Raw genomic sequence first — 20,803 nt, forward strand, 5'->3', positions numbered from 1 at the left:
TCCTGAGTACATCCAGCTCCAGTTCCTTGTCAGTCAGGAGCTGAAGTTGGGTGCACTTCCTGCAGATGTAGTCATCAGGGAGGCCATTAGCACCCTGTATTCCCACATGTAACAGGAGGAGTACTCCACTGCTTGAACTACCATCCCGTTGTACCTTTGGCTCCAACTTCTTTAAGCTTAAATTCTTGTTAAAATTTGTTGAAATCCTCCCCCATTTACCTTGACAACGATAGATCCAACAAGTGAAGTAGTTCATTATCCAAGTCAAAGCAGCTCTCTTGACCCCATCCACCTCTTCCAATACAATAAGGAAAACAGCAGATATTTGCTGAGGCTACTGCAACACCATCTACCTTTCATATGACCTCCACCACCAAGAACTACAGCACGCAACCGGGAATATCACCTCCTTCAGGCTCTCCTCACACACACAATTCCTATTTGGGAGCATTCAGTTACCGTTTTATAAATTTGCTAAGAACGTCTGCTGGAAAAAGAATTTCAGGGTTGTATGTGGTGATATGTATGTACTCCAATACTAAATTTTACTTTGAATTTGTTACTTTGAACACCATCCCTTCAACTCTGGGTCTAAATCCCAGAGCATCCCATCATCTCTAATGGAGAAGGACTGCAGCACTTCAGGATGGTAGGTCACCACCGCCTTTAGGACAAACTGAGACAGGCGAAAAATGCTGCCCTTAGCAGTGATACCTGCATTCCATAAAATTAATTAGGATAGCAGTACAACAGATTTATTTTTATTGTGGGCTTCACAAAAGCTGACAGTAGGAGTTAATATTTGTATTTTTTTTTAAAACGATATTAATACCTAATCAATAATGGTTGCTCTGCTCCTTTCTTTGGACAAAATTTTATTTTTTTTAATTAAATGCAAACACAGAGATTCTGCAGATGCTAGGAACCTTGAACAACACATACAAAATGCTGGAGGAATTCAGGTCAGGCAGCATCTATGGAGGGGAATAAACAAGTCAATGTTACGGGTTAGCAGCCTTTATCAGATTAGAAAGGAAGGGGGCAGAAACCAAAATAAGGGGGTAGGAGGAGAAAGAGGGAAAGGAGTACAAGCTGGCAATTGAGGGGGAAGGTGGATGCGTGGAGATGAAGTAAGAAGCTGGTAGAGCATAGGTGCAAAAGGTAGAGCTGAAGGAGAAGGAAGCTGATATGAAAGGACAGTGGACCCTGGGAGAAAGGAAAAGGAGGAGAGGCATCAGGGAGCTAATGGGCAGGTGATGAGAAGAGAAGGGGCGAGAGGATAACCAGATTGGGGAATGGAAAAAAAGAGGAAGGAGGCTGGGAGAAATTACTGCAAGTTAGAGAAATCAATGTTTAATTGAATAAATTCAAACTTATTTGAATTTGAACTTGCATAATGCAAACTGGAAACAAATTGAATCTTTAGGGGTAATTTGACTCACCATGGCCTGTTCTATTTTGTTGTCGATTGCCACCACACTAGCTCCTGAAGCACTGTAACAGAAAAAGTGCACCATGATTACAGAGTTCAGCATTTCCAGAAGCTTCTAAATGAGACTCCAACCCTTTACAGCATGCAATGTTACAAAATGAGAGACTGGTAAAACAATGCCTTGCACAGTCACTGCAGATGGTAAGCTATTTAACTGTCCTTTTAAACGTGAAGTAAAACAAGTAAAGACTAGATATAGAAATGAGATTTAACAAGTCTCCCACCCTCCCCCAATTCCAACAGCTTTATTCAAACTCCACTACAGCCCTACTTTATTGATTTACATTTATCAGTACGTGAGACATCTGAACACCCTGCTACCATTATTTATGACAGCACCAGTAGCAGGATACCGTTCTATATTTAACTATATTTATTAATTCAGGCCCTTCTGGCCCAATCAGCCACCTATTTCACACAAGCCTAATCACAGGACAATTTACAATGACCAATTAACCTACTAACTAGCACATCTTTGGTCTGTGGGAGGAAACAACACGGTTCATGGGGAGAACGTACAAACACCCTATAGTCAGTGCTGGAATTGAACTCTGAACTCCAGAACAGCCCGAGCTGTAATACTGGTACATATATTTCACTATGTACTTTATGGTAACCTGTACACGGATAGAATCCATTTATCAATTAATATTATTGTGTTAATATTATTTTATGTGCTATATGTGATACATGCATTGTGTTTTGCATCTTGGCTCCCGAGGAACACTTCCGTTTCGCTGTATACACGTGTACAGTTGAATGACAATAAATTTAACTTTATGTTTCAGCAAAATCTTACCATCGTCAAATTTTACGGCAGTTCTTTTTAAGAAACTTATGCAAGAACAATACTTCAGCCCATTATATTGGATATTGAAAATATTGTTTGACTTATTTACAATTCACCAGAATTCAAACTCAGTAAGATGACAAGTTTGTTTTTTCAACTTGGGATATTGAGATATACATAGGCAAGTGGCAGCAAGCTCTATTACAGCAACACCAGCACAAAGCAGTACGACACATTAGGACCTCAAGGTAACATGAATAAATGTTTACTACAACCATGTACCAGTTTAATTTTGATATAAAAAAGTGATTCTGGTCAGATGCCAGTATAGTAAATGTTTAACATCTGAGGTACGTCATCAGTTTATCAAAGCTCATAGGAAACAATCTGCGTTGAGCTGTCGCGAGCTGTACATTTGTACAAACACTTCTCTCAGCAAAGTCTAATATAAATCATATAAAGGCACAAACTTTGTTTTATCCCCCATTTTTACCCTCCGTAATGCAAAGTGCTAGAAAAGCTCAGCAGGTCAGGCAGCACCCATGAAGAGAAATAAACAGTTGTCGTTTCAGGCTGAGACCTTTCATCAGGACTGGAATGGAAGGTAGAAGACAGAAAAGGTGAAGGGAGAGGAAGGAGTACAAGCTGCAAGTGATAGGTGGAACCAGGTGAGAGTGAAGGTGGGTGAACTGTGGGGATAAAGGAAAAAAGCTGGAAGTTGATAGATGGAAGAGGTAAAGGGCTGGAGGAGATAGAATCTAGTAGGAGAGGACAATGGACCATGGAAGAAAGGGTCGGAGGGGCACTAGAGGGAGGTTGGATTAGTGGAAGAGTTACATTAGTCCATATTTCCAGAATCTCCAGTGTTTAAGATTAAACCTGGGAAAGCATCAAAAAATTTAGATCAGAGTGCCTTTATCTCACACCAGATTGGTCAGCACAGTGCCACAGAGCCTGTCTCTATGATTATTGCAACTTAAATCTTCTACTCTATCAGAAGTTCACTGATGTACCATTTTACACTCAAGCACACTTCCTTTAATTGAAAACAAGATTACTGGAACATCTCAGCAAGTCAAGCATCATCCATGGAGGCAAAGGGACGGCTGACATTTAAGATCAAGGCTCCACATCAGGTCCAGGAGTGTAAAGGAAAAGCAGACAGTATACAGAAGTGAGAGTGAGGAGGTGAGGCTGAGGTTGGTGGAACACGATGGGCAAATGGAGCCAGATGCAGGAGGAAGGGATGAAAAGGTTGAACAAAGGGAGAGGAAACCTAGGGTGGGCCAGTAGGAATGGGGAAAATGAACAAAGGGTGTGGTTTACCTGAAACTGGAAAATTCAACACTCATATCAGTGGGTTCCGGGCTACCTAAGCAGAACATAACATGCTGTTCTAACCCACAGCAGTGGAGAAGCCAGGGGACAGTCCCGAGGAAGGGTCTCAGCCTGCAGCATCCACTGTTTAGTAATCCTTCCAAAGATGCTGCCCAATTTGCAGAGTTTCTCCAGCATATTGTGTGTCCTTATAATATTTCACTGATTGAGCTCATTTCAAGCTTTTTTTAAAAAAAAAAACAAGTTTTAAGAATCTAAACTCTTAGTCTCAAAACAGCATAGTGTCAAGAGTCACTGGATAATCTTTGCTCTCCATCTCAACTCTTACTCACCCTTAAGATCCCATCAGCACTAGTCCCGATCATTGGAAATCTAGAAGCAAGGACTAGGGAACAAAAGGACAAGCTCAAGCATGTTCTAATGCTTTGGAAAAACTTGAGTCACAACACCGAATATCCAAATCAAAAAGGTCACAATTTTATACACAATCTGGTGAATGTTACGCAGGCAATTACTCTACATAAACAAGGTCACTGAGTGATGGGCAAAGGAATTAGAGTAATGAGAAAACTAAATTGTAATTTCAAGCTACCCTCCATTTTTCTTTCATCAATATGCCCATCCGAGAGACTTTGAAATGTCCCTAATGTATCTGCCCTACAACCACCCTGGCAGTGCATTCCATGCACCCACAACTGTGGGGAAAAAAACTGCCCCTGACATTCTCTATACACTTCTAAAATCACCTTAAAATTATACCCCCACATATGACATTTCCACCATGGAAAATATTCTGCCTGTTGTACTCTGTGTCTCTAAATGTGGTCTAACTAGTCTTATAGAGATGTAACATGACCTCATAGATATTGAACCCAATCTCACAACTAATGAAGTTGAACAGACCATGCACCTTTCTAACTACCCTATCAACTTGTTAGGATAGTTATTCCAAATCTTCAATACCCTTCACAAAATAGGAGAACAAAGAATACTGAGGCTACAAAAGTGGAACCTATGTGTACTAAAGACATGAACTCCACAGCAAGTCCTGCTTCTGACCAAACTCTTCCAATACAACCAATTGCTTGATGTGGAAATTTCCTCACTATATCCCAAGCACAAAGGATAGGATGAATCCAACCTGGCTGCTTCTTGAAAAATTAGTCTACTCTGAATTACCAATAAATTAATGAAGGCATCAAAGGCAGCATTACAAAACATGGACCAAAGAGGTGAACTCCTGAAGGGAATTGAAAACAATTTTGCTTGACTGTACTTAAACCAAGTATAACATCAAAGAGAAAACACCACAATGGTTGGAGTCATCGCTCACATAGGAAGTTGACTGTGATTATTGGAAGTCAATCATCCCTGCCCCACTAGCATTCTTTAGCATAGTTTTCTAAGCCAAACCATCTTCAGGTGCTTTGCCAGAAGCGAGGATCTTCACCAATGAGTCTGCTGGGCAATGCCATTCACAGCTCCTCAGCAAATGAATCATTTCATGCAGGCATGCAGCAAGTTCTTTGAGATGGTGACCAGGCATATAGATGAGGGCAGTGCAATGGATGTGATCTATATGGATTTTAGTAAGGCATTTGACAAGGTTCCACACGGTAGGCTTATTCAGAAAGTTAGAAGGCATGGGATCCAGGGAAGTTTGGCCAGGTGGATTCAGAATTGGCTTGCCTGCAGAAGACAGAGGGTGGTGGTGGAGGGAGTACATTCAGATTGGAGGATTGTGACTAGTGGTGTCCCACAAGGATCTGTTCTGGGACCTCTACTTTTTGTGATTTTTATTAACGACCTGGATGTGGGGGTAGAAGGGTGGGTTGGCAAGTTTGCAGACGACACAAGGGTTGGTGGTGTTGTAGATAGTGTACAGGATTGTCAAGGATTGCAGAGAGACATTGATAGGATGCAGAAGTTGGCTGAGAAGTGGCAGATGGAGTTCAACCCAGAGAAGTGTGAGGTGGTACACTTTGGAAGGACAAACTCCAAGGCAGAGTACAAAGTAAATGGCAGGATACTTGGTAGTGTGGAGGAGCAGAGGAATCTCGGGGTACAGGTCCACGGATCCCTGAAAGTTGCCTCACAGGTGGATAGGGTAGTTAAGAAAGCTTATGGGGTGTTAACTTTCATAAGTCGAGGGATAGAGTTTAAGAGTCGCGATGTAATCGTGCAGCTCTATAAAACTCTGGTTAGGCCACACTTGGAGTATTGCGTCCAGTTCTGGTCACCTCACTATAGGAAGAATGTGGAAGCATTGGAAAGGGTACAGAGGAGATTTACCAGGATGCTGCCTGGTTTAGAAAGTATGCATTATGATCAGAGATTAAGGGAGCTAGGGCTTTACTCTTTGGAGAGAAGGAGGATGAGAGGAGACATGATAGAGGTGTACAAGATAATAAGAGGAATAGATAGAGTGGATAGCCAGCGCCTCTTCCCCAGGGCAGCACTGCTCAATACAAGAGGACATGGCTTTAAGGTAAGGGGTGGGAAGTTCAAGGGGGATATTAGAGGAAGGTTTTTTTACTCAGAGAGTGGTTGGTGCGTGGAATGCACTGCCTGAGTCAGTGGTGGAGGCAGATACAGTAGTGAAGTTTAAGAGACTACTAGACAGGTATATGGAGGAATCTAAGGTGGGGGCTTATATGGGAGGCAGGGTTTGAGGGTTGGCAGAACATTGTGGGCCGAAGGGCCTGTACTGTGCTGTACTATTCTATGTTCTATGTTAAGACATTCAGGAAGGGAATACTATATGGCAAGTAACCACAAAAGTGCTACTCAACGACCATCATCGACAACAGCATCTGACTCCCTAGGGGCCAACAGTGGTGCCATTACCAATTATTGTACTGCATTTACACGACTAGAACCTCAAGTGAATCAGTGGCCACTAGAGTCCTTCAGTGGGAAGGTATCTGTCGCAAATCTCAGACCTAGTATTTCAATCAAAAACTTTCCGACATCTGCAGGCCATGTGATGGAACACTCTTCACTTGCCAATATGAATGCAGCTTCCAACAAGTAGCTCAGCACCACTCAAGAAGACCTTAACACATAGGAGGCATAGTCCATTCGGCCCAGAGTCTGCCCTGCCATACTATCATGGCTGATTTAAGATCCCTCAACCCCATTCTCCTGCTTTCTCCCTGTAACCTTTGAAACCCTGACCAACCTAGAGCCCGTCAACCTCCTAATTAAATATTATTATACCCAATGACCTGGCTTCCAGAGTATCTGCGGCAATGAATCCCACAGATTCACCAGCCTCTGGCTAAAGAAATCCATCCTCATCTCTGTTCTAAAGAGACGCTCTTTGATTCTGAGGCTGTGCCCTCTGGTCCTGGACTCCTCTACTATAAGAAACATCCTCACCACATCCACTCTATCTAGACATTTCAATATTCAAAAGGTTTCAATGAAATCCCCCCTCATTCTTTAAAACTCCAGCAAGCACAAGCCCAGAGTCATCAAACGCTCCTCATATATTAACCCTTTCATTCCCAGGATCATTCTCGTGAACCTACTCTGGACCCTCTCCAATGCCAACACATCCTTTCTCAGGCAAAGGGCCCAACGCTGCTCACAATATTCTCAATGCAGTCTGATCAATACCTTAAAGTTTCAGCATTATTTTCTTTAATTTGCATGCCATTTACTACATTAAGATTGCTCCCTCCATCAACGCTTGTTGCATTTTGCAGATGGTGCAAACTGCATTACGGTTACTGGGCTAGACTGCTCTAGTAACAATTCCCAAACTGGATTAAAGGACAAAAGCAGAAAGCATATGGAGGTGGAAAGGTTCTCTTAAATCTCACAACATTCTGACCTGAAAATAACTCACTTTCCTTTTGCCAGTGGGTTTAAATCCAGGAACTTCCTTGCCCAACGGCATTGTGGAAGTACCTTCATCGGGAAGACAATAATTGAAGGTGGCCCAAATCCACCTTAAGGGAAGATGATCCTCTCCCAAGCCATCAGACTCCTCAATACCTACAGCCTGCACTGATACCAACCTACTGCCCTCTACTGTGCATATTGTCTTGTTTAGTATTTATTGTAATGCCTGCACTGTTTTGTGCACTTAATGCAGTCCTGGGTAGGTCTGTAGTCTAGTGTAGTTTTTGTGTTGTTTTACTTAGCTCAGTGTAGTTTTTGTATCGTTCATGTAGCACCATGGTCCTGAAAAACATTGCCTCGTTTTTACTGTGTACTGTACCAGCAGTTATGGTCAAAATGACAATAAAAAGTGACTTGACTTAAATGCCCACATCTGTAGAAAGAATTAAACCCAAACAACAGAGACAATGAGTTTCAAAATCCCGAGAAACGAAGCACTGGGAGGAATATGGGGTTACAGGTTCCTGGCCCGTGATGCGGTTTAAGGAAAGCCCAAAGTAAAATACAACAAGGAAGTGAAACAGTGACTTTATAATTCACAGGGACTGAAAAACTACCACAAAAAGCACTGAATGTACAACTAAAATATACAATTGTTATTCAAATGTTATGCCTACATATCTGAATACAGAAAGCTGCACATTTTGGAAATTCTAAATTGTTTAAAATGATTTGCAGATAATTCAACCAGGCCAACAGCTGCAAGATTGTTTTAACACTGAAAATGAAATCAGAGCGGCAGAAAGTTTTCCATTCTTCACTAGCAGTGTAGTTGCAATGTACTGAGAAGACAGTTTCCTTTGGTGAAAGATTTCACTAGAAATCCAAGTTGAAAACACTTAGCCAATCAGATGCACATCTAGTAACAAAACGGGATAATCTACAATCGCTCTGTCAATTAGTTGCACAGAACATATAGTACAGAACTACAAACACAATTCCCCAGTACAAATGTAGATGCATGTGTAATGGCACACAAGGGCAACATCCTGATACAGAATCCAGTGGCAGCACAAATACGAAAACAAGATGCAGATGAGCAACTGGCATGCAGAGACCTTTAAAAAAGTGCAGCTGCACTAAAGTGGCTTCTGCAATTTTGTCTGTTTATATGTAGGTACACTCATTTATCTAAATATTCATAATTCTTTTCTTTCATAAAATGCTTGGAATTCTTGGCTACATGTCCCTATTCCCACCTCTCCTTCAAAGTCAATTATTGCTACCCCACAACTCTTTCCTTTCTGCCTTCATTGTGACCACTTTCAGTATACTAAGTGCTTATGGAGTATTTAAAATGAGCTCCATAAAGTTGTGAAATGACTAGCTAGTGTCGCTTAAAACCAAGACACTCAAATGTGCAGAGCTCCTATAGTAGTCCTCTCACTCTGTGGAAAAGTTAGTATAAAGAAGAAGAGGGAGTTGTATGAAATGTATAGGAAACAGAGGGTAAATCAGGTGCTTGAGGAGTATAAGAAGTGCAAGAAAATACTTAAGAAAGAAATCAGGAGGGCAAAAAGAAGACATGAGGTTGCCTTGGCAGTCAAAGTGAAGGATAATCCAAAGAGCTTTTACAAGTATATTAAGAGCAAAAGGATTGTAAGGGATAAAATTGGTCCTCTTGAAGATCAGAGTGGTCGGCTTTGTGCGGAACCAAAGGAAATGGGGGAGATCCTAAATAGGTTTTTTGTGTCTGTATTTACTAAGGAAGCTGGCATGAAATCTATGGAATTGAGGGATTCAAGTAGGGAGACCATGGAAACTGTACAGATTGAAAAGGAGGAGGTGCTTGCTGTCTTGAGGAAAATTAAAGTGGATAAATCCCCGGGACCTGACAGAGTGTTCCCTCGGACCTTGAAGGAGACTAGTGTTGAAATTGCGGGGGCCCTGGCAGAAATATTTAAAATGTCGCTGTCTACGGATGAAGTGCCGCAGGATTGGAGAGGCTCATGTTGTTCCGTTGTTTAAAAAAGGATCGAAAAGTAATCCGGGAAATTATAGGCCGGTGAGTTTAACATCAGTAGTAGGTAAGTTATTGGAGGGAGTACTAAGAGACAGAATCTACAAGCATTTGGATAGACAGGGGCTTATTAGGGAGAGTCAACATAGCTTTGTGTGGTAGGTCATGTTTGACCAATCTGTTGGAGTTTTTTGAGGAGGTTACCAGGAAAGTGGATGAAGGGAAGGCAGTGGATATTGTCTACATGGACTTCAGTAAGGCCTTTGACAAGGTCCCGCATGGGAGGTTAGTTAGGAAAATTCAGTCGCTAGGTATACATGGAGAGGTGGTAAATTGGATTAGACATTGGCTCGATGGAAGAAGCCAGAGAGTGGTGGTAGAGAATTGCTTCTCTGAGTGGAGGCCTGTGACTAGTGGTGTGCCACAGGGATCACTGCTGGGTCCATTGTTATTTGTCATCTATATCAATGATCTGGATGATAATGTGGTAAATTGGATCAGCAAGTTTGCTGATGATACAAAGATTGGAGGTGTAGTAGACAGTGAGGAAGGTTTTCAGAGCCTGCAGAGGGACTTGGACCAGCTGGAAAAATGGAGTTTAATACTGACAAGTGTGAGGTATTGCACGTTGGAAGGACAAACCAATGTAGAACATACAGGGTTAATGGTAAGGCACTGAGGAGTGCAGTGGAACAGAGGGATCTGGGAATACAGATACAAAATTCCCTAAAAGTGTCGTCACAGGTAGATAGGGTCGTAAAGAGAGCTTTTGGTACATTGGCCTTTATTAATCAAAGTATTGAGTATAAGAGCAGGAATGTTATGATGTTGTATAAGGCATTGGTGAGGCCGAATCTGGAGTATTGTGTTCAGTTTTGGTCACCAAATTACAGGAAGGATATAAATAAGGTTGAAAGAGTGCAGAGAAGGTTTACAAGGATGTTGCCGGGACTTGAGAAACTCAGTTACAGAGAAAGGTTGAATAGGTTGGGACTTTATTCCCTAGAGCGTAGAAGAATGAGGGGAGATTTGATAGAGGTATATAAAATTATGATGGGTATAGATAGAGTGAATGCAAGCAGGCTTTTTCCACTGAGGCAAGGGGAGAAAAAAAACCAGAGGACATGGGTTAAGGGTGAGGGGGGAAAAGTTTAAAGGGGCTTCTTCACACAGAGAGTGGTGGGAGTATGGAATGAGCTGCCAGACAAGGTGGTAAATGCGGGTTCTTTTTTAACATTTAAGAATAAATTGGACAGATACATGGATGGGAGGTGTATGGAGGGATATGGTCCGTGTGCAGGTCAGTGGGACTAGGCAGAAAATGGTTCGGCACAGCCAAGAAGGGCCAAAAGGGTCTGTTTCTGTGCCGTAGTTTCTATGGTTCTTAAAACAATTCCATAAAATTTTAAAGCTCCCGAATCAAACCTGAGTCATTACACAACACCCAATCCAATCCAGATCTGCTTTCCTGACATTTTTCTGTGTCATCTCCCGTTTAACTCAGCAACAGGGTCCTGGGCAGGTCCAGCTTAAAGAAATGTTGCCATTTATCCAGCTTGTTTGAACTACTACTGAGTCCCTAACAAAACTAGTTTGGTGGACCCATCAGAGGAGACTGAGCAGGGCATTCCTCTGCCCTAAAAAAATCATATTGTAATTTTAAAATCATTATTTTGAAGTACCAAGTAGCTCAAAGGCTTGTGGAGCAAATAGATTGTAAATAGCATTTTCCTCAAGGTTAGTGGCACTCAACTCGTGGACGCATGCTAAACATTAAAACAGCACATTCCAGGCCCCGCCAGTGTAAGAAAATTGCCACTCACATCTCTTTTGAACTTGCCCCCTCACACCTTCAATGCATGGCCATATAATGAACACTTACCCCACAGGCTGACTGGTAATTCTGTAATGATTTTTTTGGCAAGTCATTTTCAGAAGCATGGATAATTCCACAGAACAAACTCCAAGGAACTGAGAGAGAACAGCAAGTGCTGTCTGGCAATTTATGCTATAGCCTTCCGCCTTCAGTAACAGGATGTATCATATGAAAAAAAACGGCAGAGTCACAATCAGCAAAAGGCAAGTAGAGACAAAAATTAGCACAGCATTTGCATTGGCACTGATTGAAATCCACCACCTCTTAGCTATTTACATCTAGAAACATACGAAAATGACACATCTAAACGCAAAAATGATTTCTGCTACCTTCACAGGAAACAGGTCAAACTGGCCTGTTCAGAAGTAGTTAAGAGTTATTCCAAGTAAGTTTCCCATTACTTATATATTAAAACAAAATGAATTCATATCCTCTAAAGTTTAATACAAAGCCTCCTGGTGACTCAGCCATCATCACGAATGCAGAGTAATTATTTATCATCTGGTTCCATGTAGCTGAGATTTCCAGCTACGTAAAATCTATTAGTAATAACCTTTTGAAAAGGTACAAGCCCACAGGCTAAACATGGTGCAGTAACCTTCAACCCTTACATTTCAAGAATCCGATTATCATTGACACACTCAGTGGCCACTTTAAGTTACTCTATAACAAATAGCGTGGCAACTGAGTGCTTTTCTGCATGTTCGTGGTCTTCATCTGCTGTAGTCCATTCACTTCAAGGTTTGAGCTCTGCACACCACCTTTGTAATATGCGGTTATTTGCCTTACTATCGCCCAACTGTCAGCTTCAGTCTGGCCATTCTCCCTGATCTGTCTCATTAACAAAGCATTTTCGCCCATAGAACTGCTGCTCACAGGCTATTTTTTTGTTTCTCACACCATCCTCTGTAAATTCTAGAGACTGTTGTGTGCGGGAGTATTCAAGAACATTTTCAACCTCTCACTGCTAGTTCCCACTTGCTTCAAAAAGGCAACAATTATGCCAGTGCCCAAGAGTAGTGCGAGCTGCCTTAATGACTATCGCCCAGTAGCACTCACATCTACAGTGATGAAATGCTTTGAGGTTGGTCATGGCTAGAATGAACTCCTGCCTCAGCAAGGACCTGGACCCACTGCAATTTGCCTATCGCCACAACAGGTCAATGGCAGATGCAATCAATGGCTCTTCACATGGCCTTAGATCACCTGGACAATACAAACACCTATGTCAGGATGCTGTTCCTTGACTATAGCTCAACATTTAAAACCAACATTCCCACAATCCTGATCCATAAGTTACAGAAGCTGGGCCTCTGTACCTCCCTCTACAATTGGATCCTCGACTTCCTAACCAGAAGACCACAATCTGTGCTCATTGGTGATAACATTTCCCCTTCACTATCAACATTGGTGCACCTCAGGGATGTCTGCTTACCCCCACTGCCCTACCTCTACACTCATGACTGTAACTAGGTATAGCTCAAATACTATCTATAAATTTGCTTATGATAGAACATTGTCAGTAGAATCTCAGATGAAGATGAGAGGGCATACAAGATCAAGATATACCAGCTAGTTGAGTGGTGTCGCAGCAACAACCTCGCACTCAATGCAAGATGAAGGAATATGAACTAATCCGTCAGAGGAGCAGAAGTCAAGCAAATGAGCAATTTCAAGTTCCTGGGTGTCAAGATTGCTGAGGATCTAACCTGGTCTCAATATATCAATGCAGTTATAGAGAAGGCAAGACAGCAGCTATATTTTATCAGGAAACATAGAAAACATAGAAACACAGAAAACCTACAGCACAATACAGGCCCTTCAGCCCTCAAAGTTGCGCCGAGATGTCCCTACCTTAGAAATTACTAGGCTTACCTACAGCCCTCTATTTTTCTAAGCTCCATGTACCTATCCAAAAGTCTCTTAAAAGACCCTATCATATCTGCCTCCACCACCGTTGCCGGCAGCCCATTCCACGCACTCACCACTCTGAGTAAAAACTTACTCCTGAACCTCCTCTGTACCTACTCCCCAGCACCTTAAACCTGCGTCCTCTTGTGGCAACCATTTCAGCCCTGGGAAAAAGCCTCTGACTACCCACACGATCAATGCTTCTCATCTTATACAACTCTATCAGGTCATCTCTTATCCTCCGCTGCTCCAAGGAGAAAAGGCTGAGTTCACTCAGCCTATTCTCTTAAGGCATGCTCTCCAATCCAAGAGTATGAAGAGATTTGGTTTTTCAACTAAAACACTTGAAAGTAATATAGATGCAGTGTGAAAAGCATTCTGACCAGCTGCATCACTGTCTGTTATGGTGGGGGTGGGGGGGGGCCACTGTACAGGGCTGAAAGAAGCTACAGAAGATCGTAATTAGTCAGCTCCATCTTTGGTACTAGCCTTCAGAGTACCCAAGACATCCTCAAGGAGCAGTGCCTCAGAAAGGCGACATCCATTACCAAAGACCTCCATCACCCAGGGCATACCGTCTCCTCATCGTTCCCGTCAGGAAGGAGGTACAGAAGCCTGAAGGCACACACCCAGTGATTCAGGAACAGTTTCTTCCCCTCTGCCATTTGATTCCTAAATGGATATTGAACTCATGAACACTACCTGACTTTTTAAAAAAAAAATATATATTATTTGTTTTTGCACTCTTTAATCTATGCAATATGCATATACTTACTGTAATTTATTTTTTTCTATATAGTCATGTATTGCATTGAACTGTTGCTAAGTTAACAAATTTCACGACACATGCCGGTGATAATAAACTTGATTCTGAAAACCCCAGGAGATAAACAGTTTTTGAGATACTCAAACTGCCCCATCTGGCACCAATAATCACTGCAAGATTGGAGTCACTTAGATCACATTTCTTCCCCATTCTGATGTTTGATCAGAACAACAACTGAACTTCTTGACCATGGTTTTATGCATTGAGTTGCTACCACATAATTGGCTGGTTAGATACTTGCATTGATGATATGTGCAGGTGTACCTAATAAAGTGGCCACTAAGTATCTTGGGAACTTTGTATGCAGCAGCACAGTGCAATACTCAAGTTACTCTAGGATACAATAAGAAAACTAAATAAATAATACACAAAAGTAGCACAATAGTGAGATAGTTTTCATTTAGTTCAGAAATCTGCTGATACAGGGGAAGAAGCTGTTCCTAAAGCATAGAGAGTCCGTCTTCAGGCTTTTGCACTGCCATCCTGATGGTAGCAATGAGAACAGGCCATACAACCACTGTTGGTAGGATCTCAGATGAAGATGAGAGGGCGTACAGGAACGAGATATGGCAACTAGTGGAGTGGTGTCGAGTAACAACCTTGCACTCAACATCAGTAAGACAAAAGAGCTAATTATGGACTTCAGGAAGGGTAAGACGTAGGAACACATACCAATCCTCAGAGTGAGCATTTTCAAGTTCCTGGGTATCCAGATCTCTGAGAACTTAACCTGGTCCCAACATACTGATGCAGTTATAAAGAAGGCAAGACAGTGGCTATACTTCATTAGGAGTTTGAAGAGATTTGGTATGTCAACAAAAACACTCAAAAACATCTATAGATGTACCATGGAAAGCATTCTGACAGGCTACATCACTGTCTTGTCTGGGGGGGGGGGTGGGGGCTACTGCACAGGGCCAAATGAAGCTGCAGAAAGGTGTAAATTTAGTCGGCTCCATCTTGGGTACTAGCCTACAAAGTACCCAGGACATCTTCAAGGAGCGGTATCTCGGAAAGGCAGTGTCTATTATTAAGGACCTCCAGCACCTAGGTTATGCCCTTTTCTCACTGTTACCATCAGGTAGGAGGTACAGAAGCCTGAAGGCACACACTCAGCAATTCAGGAACAGTTCTTTTCCCCCTCTGCCATCCAATTCCTAAATGGACATTAAGCTCGTGAACACTACCTCACTTTTTTAATATGTATTATTTCTGCTTTTGCTCGATTTTTAATCTATTCAATATTGTAATTGATTTACTTGATTTATTTTTTTCCTCTTCTATATAATGTATTGCATTGAACTGCTGCTGCTAAGTTAACAAATTTCACGACACATGCTTGTGATGATAAACCTAAATTCTGATTCTAAGGTACCTAACTATCCAAATACCCATGTTTCAAAAACAGTTAGGACCCCACTTTCAATGCTCTTTGAGGAAGTTCTAAAGACTCTACCCTCTAGGGGAGAATACAGCGATCAGGGTCTAGATTCTGCAGCTAGTTTGTCACAACCCTCTAGACTTCAATTCCCCTCTTCATTTTGTCTAACTCCAGCCTGTCAAGGCGTGACTTAGACAATCCACCAATTCCAAAGTCCAGTAAACCTTTGAACTGATTTTAACACCTTTTTTTAAAACTAAAGATACTAATGCTATTCCAGGACTATTTCAACAATGCCCTATATAAATTTAGCACAATCAACCTTAGGACCTTTAATTTGATAACTGCTTACAATCCCCCAACTGCACAACTGTGTTCTGACCAACGCCTTATAAAATCTAGGTGTTACATCCTTGCTTCTATACTAATCCTCTCAGAATGAATGAGCAATGGAGGTGCAGGTGAATGGAATTTGGACATTCTCCCTGTGACTGGGTGGATTCCCCTAGATGCTCCATTTTTCTCCCACATTAACTACAGTAATGAGCCCCAGTGTTTGTGAGGCTGCCAGGAAACTCAGAGATGTTAATGAGAACAGGGCAGGTGGGAGAATGGATTACTGGGGAGTGGCAGAGAGAGCAGTGAGATTGCTAAGAACTGGCATTCAAAGGCCACCTTGTAAATCAAGTAACAAATATGAAAGTACAGGTTGAGTACCACTTTTCTGAAATGCTTGGGGCTAGAAGTGTTTTGGATTTTGTAACGTATAATGATACAGTATAAAATCTCAATCATTTTCAACTCTGAATTTGTGTGCTATAGTAAGTCATCTTTGTCTTAGCAATACATACAAAATGCTGGAGGAACTCAGCAGGCCAGGCAGAATCTATGGAAAAGAGTAAACAGTCAACATTTCAGGCTGAGACCCTTCACGAGGACTGGAAAAAAAAGATGAGAAGTCAGAACAAGAAGGTGGGGGGTGGTGGGGAGAAGGAAGTAGCATGAAGTAATAAGTGATGGGTGAAACTGGGAGGGGGAAAGGGTGAAGTAAAAAGCTGGGAAGTTGATTAGTGAAAGAGATAAAGGGGCGGAGAAGAATGAATCTGACAGGAGAGGACAGAAGGTCATGGAAGAAACCAAAGGGGGAGGAGCACCAGTTGGAGATGATGGCCAGGTAAGGAGATAAGGTGAGAGAGGAACTGAAATGGGGGGAATGGCCCAGGAGGTGGGGGTGGGGGGGAGAGAGAAGAATTACCAGAAGTTCGAGAAATTGATTGATCTTCATACCATTGGGTTGGAGGTTACCCAGACGGAATACAAGGTGTTGCTCTTCCAACCTGAATGTATCCTCACTACAGCAGTAGAGGAGGCCATGGACTGACATGACCGAATGGGAATGAGAAGTAGAATTGAAATGGGTGACCAATGGGAGAACCCTCTTTTTCTGGTGAACTGTCTTACACTTGTTCATCAAACACTTAACAGTTAAAAAGATTACATACCATTAATTTAAATGAAAATATAATGTGCGCAGAGTAACAAAAACAACACAGCAGCGTTGAGAGAATACCTGAATCAGCTGTTGGACAACAAACAACGGCAGGATTTCAGTCTGCACCTATGATGCCATGTTTTAATTAAAAGGCTACAACACACGGTATTTGTACCTCACATTTTTAGGTTTTATGTGAGGTATAAAATCAATCGGCATTGTAGACTTCTTCTGGTGTTAGATTTTTGTGATCAGAAGATGCCTTAAAAATTTAATGCTCATCTTTTTTTTTAAATTTCTGCAACTAGCCTGCTGAATATTCACAATTACAGTGCCTATAAAAAGTATTGACCCCTTGGAAGTTTTTATGTTTTATTGTTTTACCGCATTGAATCACAGCGGATTTAATTTGGCTTTTGTTTGACACTGATCAACAGAAAAAGACTCCAGTGCCAAAATGAAAACAGATCTTTACAAAAAGATCTAAATTACAAATATAAAACACAAAATAATTGATTACACAAGTATTCACTCCCTTCAAGTGAGTATTTAGTAGATATACCTTTGACAGCAATTACAGCCTTCAGTCTGTGTGGATAGGTCTCTATCAGCTTTGCACATCTGGACACTGCAATTTTTCCCCATTTCCCTTTACAAAACTGCTCAAGCTCTGTCAGATTGCATGGGGATTGTGAGGGAACAGCCCTTTTCAAGTCCAGCCAAAAATTCTCAATTGGATTGAGGTCTGCTCTCTGGCCAGGCTATTCTAAGACATTAACTTTGTTGTTTTAAAGCCATTCCCATGTAGATTTGGCTTTATTTTTAGGGTCGTTTTGCTGGAAAACAAATCTTCTCCCAAGTTGCAGTTCTCTTGCAGACTGCATCAAGTTTTCCTCCCGGATTTCCCTCTATTTTGCTGCATTTATTTTATCCTCTACCATCACGAGCCTACCAGACCCTGCTGCAGCGAAGCATCCCCATAGAATGATGGATGATCCACTGTGCTTCACAGTAGGGATGGTGTTTTCAATGATGTGCGGTGCTTGGCTTACACCAAACATAGTGTTTAGTTTTTTTCCCCAACAGTGGCTTTCTCTTTGCCATTCTCTCATAAAGCCGCGGCTGGTGAAGCACCCGGTCAACAGTGTTGTATGCGCAGTTTCTCCCATCTCAGCCACCGAAGGTTATTACTCCTCCAGAGATGTTGTAGGTCTCTTGGTGGCCTCCCTTACTAGTCTCCTCCTTGCACAGTCACTCAGTTTGAGAAGATGGCCTGCTCTAGGTAGATTTACAACTGTACCATATTCTTTCCATTTCATGATGATTGACTTAACTGTACTCCGAGGGATATTCAGTGACTTGGAAATTTTCTTGTATCTATCTCCAGACTTGTGTTTTTCAATAACCCTTTTGCAGAGCTGCTTGGAGTGTTCTTTTGCCTACATGGTTTAGTTTTTGCCAGGATACTGACTCACCAACAGTTGGACCTTCCAGATACAGGTGTATTTTTACTGCAATCAATTTAAACACCTTGATTGCACAGGTCTCCAAAAACAGATCTCCATTTAACTAATTATGTGACTTCTAAAACCAATTGGCTGCACCAGCGATGATCTGGTGTGACATATTAAAGGGAGGGGGGAAATACTTACGCAATCAATTATTTTGTGTTTTATATATGTAATTAATTTAGATCACCTTGTAGAGATCCATTTTCACTTTGACATGAGAGAGTCTTTTTCTGTTCATCAGTGGCAAAAAAGCCAAATTAAATCCACTGTAATTAAATGATGTAAAACAATAAAACATGAAAACTTCCAGAGCGGGGTGGGGGGTGGGGGGGGGAGGGGGAGATTACTTTTTATAGGCATTTTACCTTCAATTTTCAGTTCATCCTGATAGATCTGTTTCATGATCAGCATACTGTTAAGAGGCGCATGTTCAGTCTGACACAAATGATACACGATCAAGATGTTCATTTCTTACTTATGCAGTGTTTGTCTATTTTTCATTAACTTCTCATTACATAAATGAGGTCATTTCTCAGAACTGTCTGTGGTGCACAGAGACCTGCGCATCACCTGGAAACCTTTCTAGTGTTTCGTGGAACTTCCCATTTGTGACGTCATGTCAGTACTCAAAAAAAGAAAATGGATTCTGGAATTTCAGATAAGGTGTACCCAACTTGCATAAGCATCCATTGTCTTTACCAGCAGCATGTATTACTTCTGCTTCTACTCAAACTCTTGACAATAAATCTATAGACAACTGCTTTAAATTTAAAATTTCTCTAACAGTGACAGCTTAGTGTTCTAATTCTATCATGGTTGCAAAGAAACTGGTTAAATGAATTAAAAAAAATTCAGAAAAGGAAAACCAAGATTAAATTACATATTCCTCGATTAACTTTTAGTTTCTCCCAAAACTTAAGGTATTATGTTTTAGCTTTATTACCGTGAAAGGAAAACGTATCAATAATTAGACAGAACATTCTAGCTTGAGCTGCAGTGATACTTGAAGGTTAACAATTATACTATGTGTAATGACAGTTGCCCCACTGAGAAGTAAATTACAATAGGCATTTGGAAGAGTGTGACCACTACTTCAATGCTTATTCCACAAGCTTTCTGGCAAATAGGGACTCACCTATCCTGAAAGCCCCACCCTTCATAGAACAGTCATTCTCATATCAATCATGAGCTTATTATCATTCACATCAGCTCTTCAACTAAAATACCTCAGGTACATGCTCCCTTTAATTTCAGCCTTCTTATCTAATAATTATTTATATCACTTGCCCAGCCCAAACTATGGTAGAAACAAGGCTATCAAACAAACAGTGCTGTCTCCATGGTGCTCTGGCACCTCCTTACAAAATCAAAGTGTCAGTCCAGCCCTCTCATTTCATTTGAAGTCTCATCTCTGTTGCTCACCATCAAAAATGCTTACCATTATTCCTCCTCAAAATCTCTGCACAATGTGACAGTTCTCATTAAATTCAGCAATTTCAATACATCATGCAACTCCCCTCAGCAAACTAATTTCATGGCCACCCTTTTAACTCATTTTCAGATATCTAGCTCACCACTTTTCTATTGCTCTACATCCATGTACCCTTTCCTCTCTCGACCTGTCTATTTTTGTAAGAAAAACCACAATTCACTTTCAAAATCCCAGGTTTCTAGTCTTTGACCTTAGTTTCTGCAAAATCCAAATAGGTTAATTTTCCACATACTTGATATCTAGCTCCAACTAAATTAGGCCTACACCTTGGCTTCTCCCATTTATCTCTCTTTTCCCTTAAATCAAAAGGAAGCGGGGGGGGACTGTTAATTAGTTTAACAGTCCAACAGAATGGAAGAGATAAAGGATTATTGAGCTTTGCTCACATCGGAAATATTTACACAATAGATACATTTGACTATTTCCCTCTACCTCAACTTGCATTGAATCTTACAACAAAAAAAAATCCAAACACTATCTCATGCACACAAAATGCACACCAAGCTGAGAACTTTCAGTCAAAATTTGGTTAACAAAAGCACTTTAGTCAGATTCAACACGTGATACAGCACGGAAACAGGTCCTTCAGCCCAAGTCCATGCAGTTCCATCAGCTACTCATTTACAATAATCCTACATTAACCCTATTTTACATTCTCTTAAGAATAAGGAGCAGGAGTCGGCCATTAGCCCATTGAGCCTTTTCCCCCATTCAAAAAGATCATGGTTGACCTGGCAGTGTACTCACCTCCACCTAACTGCCTTTTCCCCAGAACTCTCAATTCCTCTGCGATTAGAGTAACACTTTACAGCACCAGTGATAGGG

The 20,803-nt window shown here is 41.4% G+C and overlaps 1 protein-coding gene across 6 annotated transcripts in view; it reads right to left on the reverse strand.

Moving 5' to 3' along the window:
* The window catches only part of tsc22d2 (TSC22 domain family 2), a 136,147-nt gene that overhangs the window by 35,612 nt on the left and 79,732 nt on the right, over nucleotides 1–20,803 (reverse strand). For 5 of the 6 annotated variants that reach the window (XR_011885647.1, XM_072254978.1, XM_072254977.1 and 2 more), the window contains one exon: nucleotides 1,443–1,494. The exons of the other annotated variant lie outside the window; for it this stretch is intronic. Coding sequence is in view for 4 of the 5 variants with exons in the window: in XM_072254978.1 (XP_072111079.1) it covers nucleotides 1,443–1,494 (52 nt within the window). In the remaining variant the exon portion in view is untranslated. The remainder of the gene's footprint in view (nucleotides 1–1,442; nucleotides 1,495–20,803) is intronic. 6 annotated transcript variants of the gene reach the window in all.

This window comes from Mobula birostris, chromosome 4, assembly GCF_030028105.1.
Source record: "Mobula birostris isolate sMobBir1 chromosome 4, sMobBir1.hap1, whole genome shotgun sequence".
Classification (NCBI taxonomy): Eukaryota; Metazoa; Chordata; class Chondrichthyes; order Myliobatiformes; family Myliobatidae; genus Mobula; species Mobula birostris.